This window comes from Cherax quadricarinatus, unplaced genomic scaffold (genome assembly GCF_038502225.1).
Source record: "Cherax quadricarinatus isolate ZL_2023a unplaced genomic scaffold, ASM3850222v1 Contig38, whole genome shotgun sequence".
Classification (NCBI taxonomy): domain Eukaryota; kingdom Metazoa; phylum Arthropoda; class Malacostraca; order Decapoda; family Parastacidae; genus Cherax; species Cherax quadricarinatus.
Window position 1 is genome coordinate 344,285 of NW_027195064.1, and position 18,216 is coordinate 362,500.

The following is an 18,216-nucleotide window of genomic DNA, read 5'->3' on the forward strand; positions in this document are numbered from 1 at the left end:
TATATACATATTTGTACACTGTACATTTGTGTAATTGTATAGCTGAGATTTATAAATTTAAGAAAGAAATATACACTAGAGTGAAACAATTAATTTAATGAGGAGAAAGTGATAGACCAAATACTGAAGGTTTCAAAAAATAAATTTTTACCCTGAATCTTAACTATTTACATTTAAGAATTAGATATCTTATTTGGTCACATGTACATGCCACTCTCTGATTATGCACATAACCTCATAATACATATTATATATTTTAACACTCCCTGTATGGACATACAATTCACAAATTTATGTATTAATAGCTAGAAATGAAGAGTTAAACTTTTCTTAATACTAATGTTCTCAAGCATTGAAAGAGTAATTACATATGTAATTCAATCGCAATTGTGAAGGAAAAATTCACTTACACTTACCTAATTTTGCATGTATGTGAGTGTTAACGTGGTGTGGGTCACTAGTGCTGAAGCACTAATGACCCACACCACACCAGAGTATTGCTGACTCTAGTGCTTCCTATTAGCCTCTCTTCACACTACACTCTGGGATAGCAGGTGATCTGTTGAGCTACAAACCTATGGGAATCACTGGATGACCTGGCTTTTTGATGCTCATGAGTGTTCTTTTCTCTCTGTATTTATTGTGATTGTTTATTTTTCATGCAACTGTTGCACATCTTGTGGTGCCTTAGCTTTCTCACTCACACATCTTTAAAACCACCATCTTATTGACTAAATGAACCACACAAGAGGGGTAGCATCTTTTTTTTTTCCTCTCCATTCCAAGTGTTTTAAATGGGAAAGTGGAACCTCAAGGGATCTGATGGGCTGCCTATACTCTGGTAAAAAGTCTATATGACTTATTCTACCCAACCTTATCTTTAACTGCAGAAATCAATGCCACATATGTATGTGTCTGCCATTCTGGAAGGAGTGCTTTTCCTCTGTCAACTCATTTCCTCTTTGTAGCTCTAAGATCTCTAAGTCTCATTATAGTTTACTCAGGTTAGTGCCAGTGTACTATTATACTGCCCAATGGGGACGTATGCTCATTACAGCTTGTACCTATTCTACCTCAGGTGTCACACACTCACTCTTCAAAGTGAGGTGCCCCAATCTGCTTCAATTTTTGCCGATATACCAATGGGTATACTATGTACTTGCATCACTCTGGAGCATGGTGGATCACAGCCAGACTACAGTACCACAGGTTGTGGCATACCTCTTGCTGAGGAGCCTACATATTGATGTTCATATCTTTCTCAATTTTCGTCTTACTTTTTTACTCTATGATCCAATGTTATGATATTTCATGTTTGTAGATTTTATGTTTGAATAAACCTTATAAACTTTTGGTTTAAATTTTCCAGTTATTTATATTTCCTAATAATATTTTCATAAGAATGTAGGAAGAGTCTGAAACTGAGAAGGCATTTTGTTACCATTCACATTAATAAGTACTTTGTTGAAGAAGTATTATTGTTAGTCAAACTTTGTAGTGTGTGAAGATGGTGGTCCTTGTTGAGATTCTTTGTAGTGAAGATTCTAATGTTCTTGGTCTTGTGTAATGTCTTGATTAATTGAGACATGTGGTGGATCCTTGCTTGGTAGTTCTTTGTTATGTTGTCTATCCTGGGCAAGTGTTAAATGTTCCTTTTCCTAGTTCTGTGGCTTTATTACTGAAATATACGAAATCCCTGAATAATATACAGTCCATCAAAAACACTATTTTAGTGTTTTTCCATAAACCCAATGAAACATTTGTGAAAAAGTCTCGTTAAAAATCAAATATTTCAAATAAATTGTGCCAAAGTTGTTTAAGAAGGCAAATATGATATTTACAAAAATCAGTACAGTAGGGCCCCACTTATACGGCAGGCTAGGTTCCAGGCTACCGCCGTAAAGTGGAACACCCTTTTTTCCACTTATAAATGCATACAAATACTAGATAACAAGTTTACACCAACATATACAGTGGAACCTTGACTTACAAGTGTAAGTCCCTGGGTCAATGTTTTGCTCCGAGGTATGAGCCAACATTTGAGTTACGAGCCAGCTCCCCCTCCCCCCTCCCTCTTCCCCCCTCAACCCAAAACCTGGATACCTCTCTTCTTTATGTATTGTTTCATGCTCTAACTCCAAGCAAATCATTCTCTTTTTCTTCTCAGCAATAATAATATAATAATAATAATAATAATAATAATAATAATAATAATATAATATTATTACAGTCAAGTCACTCAGTAAATCATTGAAGTCACTCAGTAAGTCATTCAAGTCAATCAGTAAGTCATTCAAGTCATTCAGTAAGTCAGGTCACTCAGTAAGTCAGTCAAGTCATTCAGTAAGCCAGTCAAATCATTCAATAAGTCAGTCAAATCATTCAGTAAGTCAGTCAAGTCAATCGGTAAGTCAGTCAAGTCATTCAGTAAGTCAGTCAAGTCATTCAGTAAGTCAGTCAAGTCACTCAGTAAGTCAGTCAGTCAGTTCAGTCATTCAGTAAGTCAGTTATTCAGTAAGTCATTCAGTCAGTCACACAAACTCATGTTAACCTCTTTTTCAGTGTACAAAGTAACACTTCAGGACTGCAGGTTGTCTATTGTTTAATGTCTTTGTTAATGCTAAGACTTAGTGCTTATACCTCTTCGTGCCACTTTCAGCAACACTGGTATGGCTACTGGGTGCCACTTTCAGCAACACTGGTATGGCTACTGGGTGCCACTTTCAGCAACACTGGTATGGCTACTGGGTGCCACTTTCAGCAACACTGGTATGGCTACTGGGTGCCACTTTCAGCAACACTGGTATGGCTACTGAGTGTCATGATTGCTTGGCAGATACAAGATATAGTAATTAAAATATAACACAATTGACAAACACAGATGCCTTGTAGCAGAGAAAGACTGGACACACATGAATTAGGAATGCTGGGATGGTGGAGGGGGGGGGGGGGGGGGTGTTGGGGAGTGGTAGGGGATAGTAGGGGGAGGTTTTGGGGAGTGTTAGGGGATGGTGGGGGTGGTGTTGGGGAGTGGTAGGGGATGGTGGAGGTGGTGTTGGGGAGTGTTAGGGGATGGTGGGGGTGGCGTTGGGGAGTGGTAGGGGATGGTGGGGGTGGTGTTGGGAGTGTTAGGGGATGGTGGGGGGGTGGTGTTGGGGAGTGGTAGGGGATGATGGGGTGGTGTTGGGGAGTGTTAGGGGATGGTGGTGGTGGTGTCGGGGAGTGTTAGGGGATGATGGGGGTGGTGTTGGGGAGTGTTAGGGGATGGTGGGGGTGGCGTTGGGGAGTGGTAGGGGATGGTGGGGGTGGTGTTGGGGAGTGTTAGTGGATGGTGGGGGGTGGTGTTGGGGAGTGTTAGGGGATGGTGGGGGTGGTGTTGGGGAGTGTTAGGGGATGGTGGGGTGGCGTTAGGGAGTGGTAGGGGATGGTGCGGGTGGTGTTGGGGAGTGTTAGGCGATGGTGGGGGGTGGTGTTGGGGAGTGCTAGGGGATGATGGGGTGGTGTTGGGGAGTGTTAGGGGATGGCGGGAGCTGGTGTCGGGGAGTGTTAGGGGATGATGTGGGTGGTGTTGGGGAGTGTTAGGGGATGGAGCCGGGTGGTGTCGGATAGTGGTAGGGGATGGTGGGGGGTGGTGTTGGGGAGTGGTAGGGGATGGTGGGGTGGTTTTGGGGAGTGGTAGGGGATGGTGGGGGTGGTGTTGGGGAGTGGTAGGGGATGGCAGGGGGTGGTGTTGGGGAGTGTTAGGGGATGGTGGGCGGTGGTGTTGGGGAGTCGTAGGGGACGGTGGGGTGGTTTTGGGGAGTGGTAGGGGATGGTGCGGTGGTGTTGGGGAGTGGTAGGGGATTTTGGGGGTGGTGTTGGGGAGTGGTAGGGGATGGTGGGGTGGTGTTGGGGATTGGTAGGGGATGGTGGGGTGGTGTTGGGGAGTGGTAGGGGATTTTGGGGGTGGTGTTGGGGAGTGTTAGGGGATGGTGGGGGTGGTGTTGGGGAGCGGTAGGGGACGGTGAGGGTGGTGTTGGGGAGTGTTAGGGGATGGTGGGAGTGGTAGGGGGTGGTAGGGGATGGTGGGGGTGGTGTTGGGAGTGGTAAGGGATGGTGCGGGTGGTGTTGGGGAGTGATAGGGGATTTTGGGGGTGGTGTTGGGGAGTGGTAGGGGATTTTGGGGGTGGTGTTGGGGAGTGGTAGGGGATGGTGGGGGTGGTGTTGGGGATTGGTAGGGGATGGTGCGGGGGTGTGGGGGAGTGGTAGGGGATTTGGGGGGTGGTGTTGGGGAGTGTTAGGGGATGGTGGGGGTGGTGTTGGGGAGCGGTAGGGGACGGTGAGGGTGGTGTTGGGGAGTGTTAGGGGATGGTGGGAGTGGTAGTGGGTGGTAGGGGATGGTGGGGGTGGTGTTGGGAGTGGTAAGGGATGGTGCGGGTGGTGTTGGGGAGTGATAGGGGATTTTGGGGGTGGTGTTGGGGAGTGGTGGGGTGGTAGGGGGGTAGGGGGGGCTCCTCGGCTGCTACACAACAAGGTCGTCACTTGAGCAAAAGAAAATTTTATTTTTTTCCTTCCCACAAACTGAACAATGTTATATTAATTATACAATATGTTACATAAATTAAATTAATTATAATAATAATATAATATTACTAATGTACATTGTATTATTATTATTATAATAATGATAAAGCTTCAGTTCCCTAAATTAATAATAATAATAATAATAATATAAGATTGTAGATGAATGGTTCAGAGAACCGACACGTTGATAAATAGACACATGTGCAACTCTTGGGTGGAAATATAAACACATATGCAGTATAATGTGATCCTTTATTGACCACGCTTCGTCCACACAGTGGGCCCTTTCAAGTCAGGTAGATCTGTTTGTGACTTGAAAGGGCCCACTGTGTGGACGAAGCGTGGTCAATAAAGGATCACATTATACTGCATATGTGTTTATATTTCCACCCAAGAGTTGCACATGTGTCTATTTATCAACGTGTCGGTTCTCTGAACCATTCATCTACAATCCTGTCAGACACTGCAACTTCTTGGGATCTTAATACTTTGGAATTCTTCGCTTGCCTAACCCTTGGGCACGACCTACTTCCACATTGGGCAAATGTAACACCACCTATGACTGCTGCACCTCTCCTGCCATACGGTTTATAAGCTGCTTCTCCGCTCATATGCCGTATTCTACTCAAGATTGATGGACTGACCACATCGACTCAAGGTTGAGGGACTGATTACCTCATTCTCCTCCTGTTCTTCAAGCTTCTCCTGTGTATGGACTGATGAAGCCACTGTGTGGCGAAACGTTTCCATAATAAAGATACCCAAGAGTTTCACATGTGTCTATTTATCAATAATATAATATTACTAATATACATTGTATTATTATTATTATTATTATTATTATTATTATTATTATTATTATTATTATGATAGAGCTTCAGTTTCCTAAATTTAATAATAATAGTATTATATATTATTATATATTACAAATCAGATCTTACTCCCAAATCAATATTATATCATAGTGACTATCTGTCCATTTAACTTTGTTTACCATAACTAAATTTAGTCCCTTATATATTTTCTCCTTTATTTTAGCTTTATATAACAACCTTAGTTCATATATTCGCAATTATTAAAATAATCAAGGTGTTATTCTCAGGTGCTAAAGTGTAATAAGTTCACTATTTTGCCATTATATTCCCTAGCTCATTTATCTGATTACCAATTTATTTGTTCACCACAACTTATGTTAGTCCCTTTTATATTGTCTACTTTATTTTAACTTTAAAGAACTACCTTTAAAGAACTACCTAAAATTATATTCCCAAGCTCATTTATTTGATCATCACTTTATTTGCTCACCGCAAATTATTTTAGTCCTTTTTATATTGTCTCCTTTATTTTAGCTTTAAAAAACTACCTCAGCTCATATTTTTATATTTGTTAAAATAATTCAGGTGCTATTTTTTAGCTTTAGAATATTTACTTTATCTTATACTTAACTCTAACTATAGATTAACTATAAATCTTATGATTACAAGCATTGATCCTGATACCAACCTCTTATTGAATGATTTAAATGAATCAAACAGTAACTGTAATTACTACACAGCAGACCAATCAAAGGCACTTCTCAGAGCCAACAACAACATAACTGTCTTTAACTACAATATCAGATCTTTAAGCAAACATTACGATGACCTCATAGCATTACTAAATTCCCTGCATGCCAGTATGTCCATCATTACTCTCACTGAAACCTGGCTAAAACCTGATACTACAGATGTCTATGCCATTCCTGATTACACAGCCATACACAACTGTAGGCCAGATCAATAAGGGGGTGGCACAGCTGTATACTACTCAGACCAACTAGAATGTATCACTAATACTTGCACAAGGGATGAACATGGGGAATATATAAAAGCTAAATTCAAATCCAAATACCTACAAAAACCTCTCACAGTGATAAACACCTACAGAGTACCACAGTCAAACATTAGCCATTTTAGTGAAAACCTAGGAAGTATGATAACTGGTGCATGCATGAATAAAGATCACTTACTATTCTCAGGTGCCTTCAATATAAATCTCCTGCAAGACCAGGACCCACATGTTACTGAATTCACAAACACTATGAATAACTGTTTGTTGCTACCAACAGAACAAAACCTACAAGAATTACAAAGACTAGTGCTTCCCTACTAGACCACATCTGGACCAACACCATATCCCCTTTAAAATCAGGGATAATCACAGATAATACCACAGACCCTTACCCTACCTTCCTCATAACTAATCTAAGCCAATTACCCCAAGACACTACTAAAGTCACTTTCAGACTTCACAATGAGGCAGCCATTAATAACTTCACAACAGCAGTGACAAACATTGACTGGCACACTGAGCTTGAAATCTATTCAGATATTGACGAATGTATTAAAAATTTTCTAAAAAAGACCCAATACCTTTATAACAAGCACTGCCCTAAAAAACTAAACAGATGACAACTAAAAGACTGAACAGTCCCTGTCTAACACCCAGCATCCTCAAATCCATAAATACAAAGCACCAATATGAAAAACAGTACAGAATGGGTCTCATAACCAGAGACCAAACAAAACGTTACTTGTCAATCCTAACCAGCCTGATAAGAAGGGCTAAAAAACTGTATTATGAGAAAAGATTATCCAACTTAAAAGGTGATATAAAAAAGACCTGGAAAACCCTATCAGAAATTCTAGGAACAAAAAAGATATCACGAAATAGCGCAATTGAACTAACAAAACCAGATGAACCACAACTCCCACCAAATGAAACAGCAAACAGACTCAATGATTTCTTCTCCACTATAGGAAAAAAACCTTGCCAATAAAATCCCAAGCTCAAATACCCCACCCAGTGACTACCTCACTGGCAACTACCCGAACACACTGTTCCTAGCTCCGACTAACCCAACAGAACTCTCCCTTATTATCAACACACTAAAAAACAAGACAGGAGATTTAAATACCTTACCACCCTTTATATACAAAAAAGTGTCGCAAGTGCTGTCGCCAATCATTGCAACACTCTTTAACAAATCCATCGAATCCTCTACCTTCCCTACAGTTCTCAAAATAGCGAGGGTCACCCCGATCCATAAAGGAGGAGACCAAACAGACTTGAATAACTATAGACCAACATCCAACTTACACCCACTGTCTAAAATCTTCGAAAAATTAATTCATAAGCGAATCTGTTCCTACCTCATCTCCCACAACATACTCAACCCCTGTCAGTTTGGGTTCATGCCTAATAAAAATATGAATGATGCTATTATACACATGCTAGAACAAATATACACTGCAATAGAGAAAAAAGAAGTCCCACTGGGGATCTTCATCGATTTCGTAAAGCTTTTGATACAGTTGGCCATGACTTGCTCCACATAAAATTGTCTCACTATGGTATAAGAGGGCACTCCCTCAACTACCTAAAGTCATACCCCAGCAACAGAAGCCAACATGTGTACATAAATGGAGCAAACTCTTCTGCACAACCAATTACAGTTGGTGTCCCACAGGGAAGTGTCCTTGGCCCTCTTCTCTTTCTCGTTTACATTAATGACCTACCAAATGCATCGCAACTACTCAAATCCACACTATTTGCAGATGACACTACATACGTCTTCTCTCACCCGAGCCCAGTCATGTTAGCCAGTACTGTGAATACCGAGTACAGAAAATATCTACCTGGATGAGGACTAACAAACAGAGCTACAGATGTCCCTCTTAACATAATGATAAATGGATCACCTATCACAAAGCTCACAGAGGGAAAATTCTTAGGAATCCACCTTGATAATAAACTCAAATTTCAAACACATATACAGCAAATTTCCAAGAAAATTTCCAAGACCGTAGATATACTATCGAAGATACGGTACTATGTTCCACAGTCAGCCCTCCTGGCCCTATATCACTCTCTTATTTACCCCTATCTCACCTATGGAATTTGTTCATGGGGATCAACAACAATAAACAATCTCAGACCATTAATTACCCAACAAAAGGCTGCAGTCAGAATGATAACAAATTCCCACTACAGGCAGCACACTCCACCAATATTCAAAACTCTAAACATACTAACCATACAAAACATCCATACTTATTATTGTACCTACTACATACATAGAACACTTAACTTGGATATAAACCCTCCCCTCAAACATCTCCTTACCAACCTCAACAGAATACATGACCATAACACAAGGCACAGATCACTCTTTGATGTTCCTCGTGTCCATCTCACACAATGCAAAAACTCAATGCACATGAAAGGCCCAAAAATCTGGAATTCATTACCTGTGAATATAAAAGAAACACTGTTTATAAATTCAAGTCTCTTCTCAAAAATCACTTACTCACCCGCAACTAAATAAATACTGAATAATTGTATCTCATAAATTGTATCTCGTAAATATTTCTCATTATTGTATCTCATAAATGTCTAACATGTGACCCATTCAAACTTTATTTTTTAATTACATTACCTAACAGAATACTCCAATCTACTGAATGCTCAGCAACACAGTAAATGACCATATGACCTGTCTTTGTAATACTCATTTGTGCTAAATTGTTATCTGTTTACAATAATGTATTTACCACTGAGTATATCATTGCTTAGTTAATCTTAAGTTAATTTTAAGCCTGCTCATAATGCTCTGCATACAAGGGGCTTTGGCATGTTGCACTGTAATAACTATGTACTTCACTGTACCATGTTCAAATTAATAAATAAATAAATAAAATAAATGGGAGGGGGGGAGATGGTGGAAGTTGTTATTGTATGGAAGGGGAATCCCCTTCCATGAGGACTTGAGGTAGCAAGTCCTTTTCCGGGGTTATTTTCCTTCTTCTTTTAATGCCACTAAGACCATCTTGAGAGTCACTGGACCTCTGTTGCACAACAAATCTGTCCATAGAGTTCTGTACCTCGCCTTCCTTTAAGATTTTCCTAAAATGGGCCACAACATTGCCATTGTAATAGTCACCAGCACGGCTTGCAACAGCTGTGTTAGGGTGATTTTCATCCATAAAAGTTTGCACTTTGCACACATTTCCATAATCTTTGAAGAAGGCACAATGGATTCTACAACTGGCATAGGTTTCCCAAACCCTTCAAAATCTTTCTTAGTTTTCATACTAATTCTCACCCTTTTTACCACAGGGTTGGCACTAGAAGCTTTCTTGGGGCCCACGGTGACTCATTTTGCAGTTATAAGCACTAAAAACACTGGAATAAGGTGAAATGCACTGAATGTATGCGTAGATGCGACCGCACTGGCTGGCTTGTAAACACTGGCCACCTGTGAACAGTTCCTGGACGAATCACGTTGGGCGAGTTTTTTATCGTTAGGTAGGGCAAAATTTTGATGCTCAAACGCTTCGTTAAGCAGACTTAACATTATGCGATGCATTCATTAGGCGAGGGTCCACTGTATTAACGTAATATACGACATTTAATGAGACTCGGTTATTGTTATTATCATAACTAATATGACGTCTCGAGACGTAAGACACTCTTACTGATTTTAATGTGTACCTGCATGCCAGCACAGTGTGTAAGTTTATTTAGGTACAGGTATACATAAGTATAATAATCAGAGTATATATAAAATATGAAATAAATTTTAAAAACACTTGAAATTTTGGAGCTTCCAGACATAAGGGAGAGACGTAGTGGTTGCTGATCTCACATAGAATGTAAACAAACTGGGCGGGGTGCAGTGACCATATTAGAAATCAGGTGGGAGGAGCCATATAGAGAGTTTTGGTCATACTAATTTGAAATGACCGTATTAGCGGAATGCCATAAAGCTAAACGCCGTAAAGCGGGGCCCTACTGTAATAGTTCTTTTGCTATGAATGAACTTACAATAACCTTCCCTTTATACAGTTGTATGAAAGTCATTACAATTACTACTCTCGTATACAGTTCAACGTAATCTTGCTAAAATTAGGGTAATTTGTTCCATGAGCTCAATATGGTTTCAAAAGTTCATCTCCTGTATATGGAATTTGCTGCTATTGTTAGGAGCACTGAACTTACACTCTAAATCAAGCTGTAACCTAAAATGTATATAATATGACTGTAAACAATGAAAATGGGAACTAATAAAGGAGACACAAATATAGTGTTTAAAATACCTAATATCAAAGACAGAACTAAAAACAATGAATTTAAATAACTTAAATTTAAGTTTTTTAAATTCAGATTAGGAAAGGATCTAGGAATGTTTTTATCTTTGGGCTCCAACCTTGTGACAAAAGGTTTGTCTTAATATAAGTAACTCTGAATGAACAATAAATAAATATAGTATTACATATAGGTTATAGAAGTATCATGTATTAACTGTAAAACTATGTGTATATTCACATTTGGAAAATAATTCCAGCAGAAGGTAACCCTCATGTTTCTTGAGCCAGTTTCCAGAGATGATTCCTTTATTGTCTCTTGTAGGACATTCTTTAAAGTATAAAGTCACAAAGTAATATCCTCCACCTTGTATTTTGATACTCTGAAAATGATCAAAATATCTTAGTACAGTATTATCAAGTGTATAACAAACTACCTAAAAAGCATTATTTATATTAGTGCCATTTTTAGAAATAGAATAAAGTAACATAATACAACAATATAAAGCAACACAGTACAACAATACAGTTAAACTACAGTACCTGTTTTTCAATAGCACTGAAGGCCCGCCAGAGATTTCTGTTTTCGCTGGCCTTCTTGCCCATCTCTAGTAGGTGGGCATTCCTTTTTCTTTTTAGGATTTCTTTTACCTCCTTGAAGTTATAGCCACAATCGTAGGCATATTTACGTGCTGCAACGAAACCTGCACATTTTGGACACATTCTCTTGCCCCTTAATTTGAGACCTGAAATAACACAAACAGTTAAAATCAATAAAGTGCTCATGTTATCATGTTAAAAGGATGTTGAGAAATCTTGAATAAAATCTTTCATACCAATCCCAAAAGAATAAGAAATTTTACACTCTTGTCAAGGCAAGAGTGGAATATCTATTCGTCCTGATACTATAGAAAATTTCAAGTCCATATGAAGGCAGCAGCTTGGTTCTCGAATATAATGAAGAAGGCAAGATTATTTTTCTTAAATAAGTTGGCCATCACCCATCGAAGCAGGGTGACCCAAAAAGAAAGAAAATTCCCAAAAAGAAAATACTTTCATCATCATTCAACACTTTCACCTCACTCACACATAATCACTGTTTTTGCAGAGGTGCTCAGAATACAACAGTTTAGAAGCATATACGTATAAAGATACACAACATATCCCTCCAAACTGCCAATATCCCAAACCCCTCCTTTAGAGTGCAGGCATTGTACTTCCCATTTCCAGGATTCAAGTCCGACTATATAAACATAACCGGTTTCCCAGAATCCCTTCACTAAATATTATCCTGCTCACACTCCAACAGCTCGTCAGGTCCCATACCATTAGTCTCCATTCACTCCTATCTAACATGGACATCCACGGTTGCTGGAAGTCGAAGCCCCTCGCCCACAAAACCTTTTTTACCCCCTCCCTCCAACTTTTTCGAGGACGACCCCTACCCCGCCTTCCTTCCTCTACAGATTTATACGCTCTCCATGTCATTCTACTTTGATCCATTCTTTCTAAATGACCAAACCACCTCAACAACCTCTCATCAGCCCTCTGACTAATACTTTTATTAACTCCACACCTTCTCCTAATTTCCACACTCCGAATTTTCTGCATATTTACACCACACATTGCCCTTAGACAGGACATCTACACTGCCTCCAAACGTCTCCTTGCTGCAACATTTGCAACCTAAGCTTCACACCCATATAAGAGTGCTGGTGCCACTATACTTTGATACATTCCCTTCTTTGTCTCCATAGATAACATTTTTTGCCTCCACATATACCTCAACACACCACTCACCTTTTTTCCTTCATCAATTCTATGATTAACCTCATCCTTCATAAATCCATCTGCTGACACATCAACTCCCAAATATCTGAAAACATTCACTTCTTCCATACGCCTCCTCTCCAATTTGATATTCATTTTTTCTTTATCTAAATCATTTGATACCTTCATCACCTTACTCTTTTCTACGTTCTCTTTCAACTTTCTACCTACACGAACACTCCCAAACTCGTCCACTAACCTCTGCAATTTTTCTTTAGAATCTCCCATAAGTACAGTATCATCAGCAAAAAGTAACTGTGTCAATTCACATTTTGTATTTGATTCCCCATAATTTAATCCCACCCCTCTCCCGAACACCCTGGCATTTACTTCTTTTACAACCCCATCTAAAATATATTAAACAACCATGGTGACATTACAAATCCCTGTCTAAGACCTACTTTTACCGGGAAGTAGTCTCCCTCTCTTCTACACACCCTAACCTGAGCCTCACTATCCTCATAAAAACTCTTTACAGCATTTAGTAACTTACTACCTATTCCATATACTTGCAACATCTGCCACATTGCTCCCCTATCCACTCTATCACACGCCTTTTCTAAATCCATAAATGCAATGAAAACTTACCTACTTTTATTTAAATACTATTCACATATATGCTTCAATGTAAACACTTGATCTACACATCCCCTACTCACTCTAAAACCTCCTTGCTCATCCGCAATCCTACATTCTGTCTTACCACTAATTCTTTCAATAATAACCCTACCATACACTTTTCCTGGTGTACTCAGTAAACTAATTCCTCTATAATTTTTACAATCTCTTTTGTCCCCATTCCCTTTATATAAAGGAACTATACATGCTCTCTGCCAATCCCTAGGTACCTTCCCCTCTTTTGTACAGTTATTAAACAAAAATACCAACCACTCCAACACTATATCTCGCCCTGCTTTTAACATTTCTGCCATGATTCCATCAGTTCCTTTCATTGTACGTAATGCCTCACTCACCTCCCCCACACTCACATCCTGCTCTTCTTCACTCTCCCCTTCTTCATCGAAAAATATTCCTGCTATCTACCCAATACCTCAAACTCCCCATCTACTAATTCCCCTACTCTGTTTTAACTGACAAATCCATTCGTTCCCTAGGCTTTCTTAACTTGTTTATCTCTATCCAAAATATTTTCTTGTTTTCATCAAAATTTCTTCGCTGTGCTTCTCCCACTCTATCATTTGCTCTCCTTTTGCACTCTCTCAATACTCTCTTCTTCTTCACCTTTGTAAAAACCTCTCATAAGCTACCTTTTTCTCTTTTATCACACCCTTTACTTCATCATTCCACCAATCACTCCTCTTTCCTCCTGCACTCACCCTCCAATGGCAACAAACTTCTGCCCCACATTCTAATACTTCATTTTTTAATATAATATAATATAACGAAGACATAAGTTATGAAGTGGTCAGTCCCTCAGCCTGGAGAAGAGTTTTGCTCCATAGTCTGGAACAATGTGAAGTTTAAGCAGCAGTAAGGAGACTTATATACTGTAAGTATTTTTCAGGGTTCTCATTAGTTCCCTGAAATCAGGGTTAAGACCCATTTAAAAGAAAAAAAAAACAGTCCTCCCAGGTATTATATAAAAACTTGAGTGTTTCAGAAAAGTTCCTTTTTATCATTTTTATTTTTATGCTTTTATTTTATTATTTAATATAATTCTTTAACAATGGATTGTTTTTACTTTTACATATCTAATACTAACAGAATTACACTTGATATAAAAACATAAGTTAGCCGAAATCTTTCTGAGCTGTGATACAATATTGTGCACAGTGCAGCGTACAATTCTGTAGTACTTTCATATGCCTACTACAATGAATGCTGTATTGTATAACTAATGTTTCTGCTGTATATTATATGCCTTATTAGAACATTATTGATGCATCTCTGATTATAATTAAAATAATAGTGATGCTATGCTCTACAAATCATTAACATGTTAGGAAACATCAGGTACAAAGTGTGAAGATTCCAAGTGAATCCATATATGTTGAAACTTGTTCTGACAACAACCCCATTATAAAATGTACATGTTGCATGCTGAGACACGCCACACAAAAGATGATGAAATCCAGAGTGAAAGTATTAATGCTAAGACTTGTTTAATCAATAAAGCATAAATATTCCATTCATAAGGAAACAGTCTGTTTTTGACAGTGAAGGTGTCAGCACAGCATCGTGATGACAAGTAAAGGCTGATATAAAGCTAGAGACTGGAAGGTGTTTGAGGAAACAAAAGATGGCAAGGGAAATAAACAGAAGCAAAGATATTGCCGTGAAAACATCAGCTCATAAAGACTAGGAAAACACATAAAAAGTGTACTGTGTTTTACAGCATCAACGTATTTCAGAGAGTATATTGGCAGAGTATTTCAGGCAAAGTTAGGACTAACTTGAGATTAGCAGTTTCATGTTTACAGTCAGTTGAGTGTAAGTACCATAAAACTGGGAGAATTACAGCTAATGAGAGCAAGTCTATTTTGTTTTGGATGTGTTCATGATACTGAAAATAGCATGGGTGGTTTTCACACAGTTAACCGTTGATGGGGTGAGTTAGGGAGATAAGGTGTTTTTTAAAGGTAGTTTTGAATATGCTGGTTGAATCAGAGAGTTCCAGATTTTTTACCCTTTTATGTACATTGAATTTTTGAAGAGATTTAGCTGGACACGAGGAATGTCTGAGAAATTTTTGTGTCTGGTATTATGTCTGTGGGTCCTGTTGCATCTATCAGGTGTTATTGTTTGGTCTGTAAATGTAGATTGCGCTGTAGTAGGTATGACTGTTTTGTACAGTGAGCTGGCTTAGGTCTTTGAAGTGTGTGTCTTTAGGTGGGTTGCTGATGTTGATCCTCAGGCACAAATAGCATAGGTGATGTAGGGATAAATGAGTGAATAGTATAGTGTTAGCAGGGCTGATTGTAGTACAGAATGTATCACTGAGAGGATGCCAACTATTTTGGATACTTTTTTTGTTATGTGTCGGATATGGCAGTTGAATTTCAAGTTGCTGTCAAGATGCAAACCCAGAAATTTTCCCTCATTATGCTTAGCAATAAGAGTGTTGTCAATCATAATGGTGAGTTGGGCATCACCTGTTCTGCTCCCAAACATAATGTAGGTTTTATCAATTTTAAGCATACGTTTGAATATGAAAATGATATATAATACTGACAAATTGATAGGTAAGACACATTTGCAACAGTTAGGTATCTTCCAAAACGCTTCACCTACACAGTAGGCGTCTTAAGTCGAGTACAGAAGAGTTTAGCAAAAGCGACAGAACTGTATCTTGGTACAGAAAACACCTTTGACAACATTGTAAAGTGAGAAAGGATGGATTTGAGAGGGACGTGCCCTCTCAATGATGACCTTTCTTCTACTAATGAACTGCATCAAGCCTTCCTACAATATATAAGTCTCCATACTGCTGCTTAAACTTCACATTGCTCCAGAATATGAAGCAAAACTCTTCTCCAGGCTGAGGGACTGAACACCTCAAAACTATGTCTTCAAGGGTGATGGACTGATTACATCATCTTCACATCTCTACTGCTTCTGCTAAACTCATCTGTATTCAACTGAAGAAGCCTACTGTGAAGGTGAAACATTTCAGAATAAAGCTACCTAACTGTTGCATATTTGTCTTACTTATCAACCTGTTGGTATTTTATACCATTTTCATGCTCACTCTTTTAGACATTGCAACAGAACGGTATCTTAGTACAGAAAACACCTTTGACAACTTTTCAAGTTCAGTTGCAGCTCAACTGAATGATATTGAAAGGCAAAAATACTGCTAAGCACAAGAAAACTGAAGAACTATTAAGTACATAAAGACTAACAATGGAAATCAAGGACCCAATGGAAATCAAGGACCCAAATGGAAATAAGTCACTTTGACGTTTTTTAGATTATTCTAGGTAATTTACACACGTTACTATGTATGATAATTTGTGTAACTGTATTTATGTGTACCTGTAATTAAATAAACTTTTTAATTTGATAAACTAAGCAATGATGTAAAAATAATAGGGAAATATATCTTTGTTTATTGCTGAACATTGTTCATTATGAGTACTTGACCAATTAACTCTGCAAAGAGCATTATGCTGACAGTTCTGGATGTAAGAACCTTTTAAGCTCAGGACTGAGATTCAGCAGATGTAGAATAACCACATTTTTTTCTAGTGCTGTTTCACATAAATTTAGTGTATTTTAGCTTGTTTTAGGCAAGAGTCTAGTTCTATTTGAAAACTGCATTTAGCAAACCTGCCAGTCAACTATGGCAGTGGTAGATAACTATACAATAAACCATCAATAAGTTTTTATATGTAATGCCTCAGACAGTAATGGGCCCCTGCTTAGGTGGGATGGGACATACACAGATGATAGCCAAGAAATGAGTGAGATATTAGCCCTTTCAGGGTTTCCGACATACTGATACGGCTTACGCAACAGGGTTATTGACGTACTAGTAGAAGAAAAACTTTATAAAACTGGGATGCTTGAATGTGCGTTGATGTAGTGCGGATGATAAGAAACAGATGATTGCTGATGTTAAGAATGAAAAGAAGTTGGATGTCCTGGCCCTAAGCGAAACAAAGCTGAAGTGGGTAGGGGAGTTTCGGTGCGGAGAAATAAATGGGATTAAATCTGGAGTATCTGAGAGAGTTAGAGCTAAGGAAGGGGTAGCAATAATGTTGAAGGATCACTTATGGAAGGAGAAAAGAGAATATGAATGTGTAAATTCAAGGATTATGTGGATTAAAGTAAAGGTTTGATGCGAAAAGTGGGTCATAATAAGCGTGTATGCACCTGGAGATGAGAGGAATGTAGAGGAGAGAGAGAGATTTTGGGAGATGTTAAGTGAATGTATAGGAACCTTTGAACCAAGTGAGAGAGTAATTGTGGTAGGGGACCTGAATGCTAAAGTAGGAGAAACTTTTGGAGAGGGTGTGGTAGGTAAGTTTGGGGTGCCAGGTGTAAATGATAATGGGAGCCCTTTGATTGAACTTTGTATAGAAAGGGGTTTAGTGATAGGTAATACATATTTTAACAAAAAGAGGATAAATAAGTATACAAGATATGATGTAGGGCGAAATGACAGTAGTTTGTTGGATTATGTATTGGTAGATAAAAGACTGTTGAGTAGACTTTAGGATGCACATGTTTATAGAGGGGCCACAGATATATCAGATCACTTTCTAGTTGTAGCTACACTGAGAGTAAAAGGTAGATGGGATACAAGGAAAATAGAAGCAGCAAGTAAGAGAGAGGTGAAGGTGTATAAAGTAAAAGAGGAGGCAGTTAGGGTAAAATATAAACAACTATTGGAGAATAGATGGGCTAATGAGAGCATAGGCAATGGTGTCGAAGAGGTATAGGGTAGGTTTAAAAATGTAGTGTTAGAGTGTTCAGCAGAAGTTTGTGGTTACAGAAAAGTGGGTGCGGGAGGGAAGAGGAGCGATTGGTAGAATGATAATGCAAAGAGAGTAGTAAGGGAGAAAAAGTTAGCATATGAGAAGTTTTTACAAAGTAGAAGTGATGCAAGGAGGGAAGAGTATATGGAGAAAAAGTGAGAGGTTAAGAGAGTGGTGAAGCAATGTAAAAAGAGAGCAAATGAGAGAGTGGGTGAGATGTTATCAACAATTTTTTTTTAAAATAAGAAAAAGTTTTG

At 38.8% G+C, this 18,216-nt stretch overlaps 1 protein-coding gene across 1 annotated transcript; it reads right to left on the minus strand.

The window, feature by feature from the left end:
• Positions 1 to 1,094: 1,094 nt before the first annotated feature.
• On the minus strand, positions 1,095 to 11,431 carry LOC138851159 (uncharacterized). The gene is made up of 3 exons (XM_070079903.1): positions 11,232 to 11,431; positions 10,930 to 11,071; positions 1,095 to 1,678 (listed from the first exon to the last, which is right to left on the minus strand). The coding sequence occupies exons 1-3, from the start codon at positions 11,409 to 11,411 to the stop codon at positions 1,659 to 1,661; spliced, it is 342 nt and encodes a 113-aa protein (XP_069936004.1). The 5' UTR covers positions 11,412 to 11,431; the 3' UTR covers positions 1,095 to 1,658.
• Positions 11,432 to 18,216: the final 6,785 nt, after the last annotated feature.

Bases quoted from the DNA above. Each gene is read 5' to 3' on its own strand.
- LOC138851159 (XM_070079903.1), bottom strand. From the start codon at position 11,411: ATGTGTCCAAAATGTGCAGGTTTCGTTGCAGCACGTAAATATGCCTAC. The intron at 11,072-11,231 runs GTACTGTAGTTT...GATCATTTTCAG, and splicing joins TCAGTGCTATTGAAAAACAG to AGTATCAAAATACAAGGTGG. The intron at 1,679-10,929 runs GTGAATATACAC...CGTATATTTCAG, and splicing joins GCTGGAATTATTTTCCAAAT to TAATAAAGCCACAGAACTAG.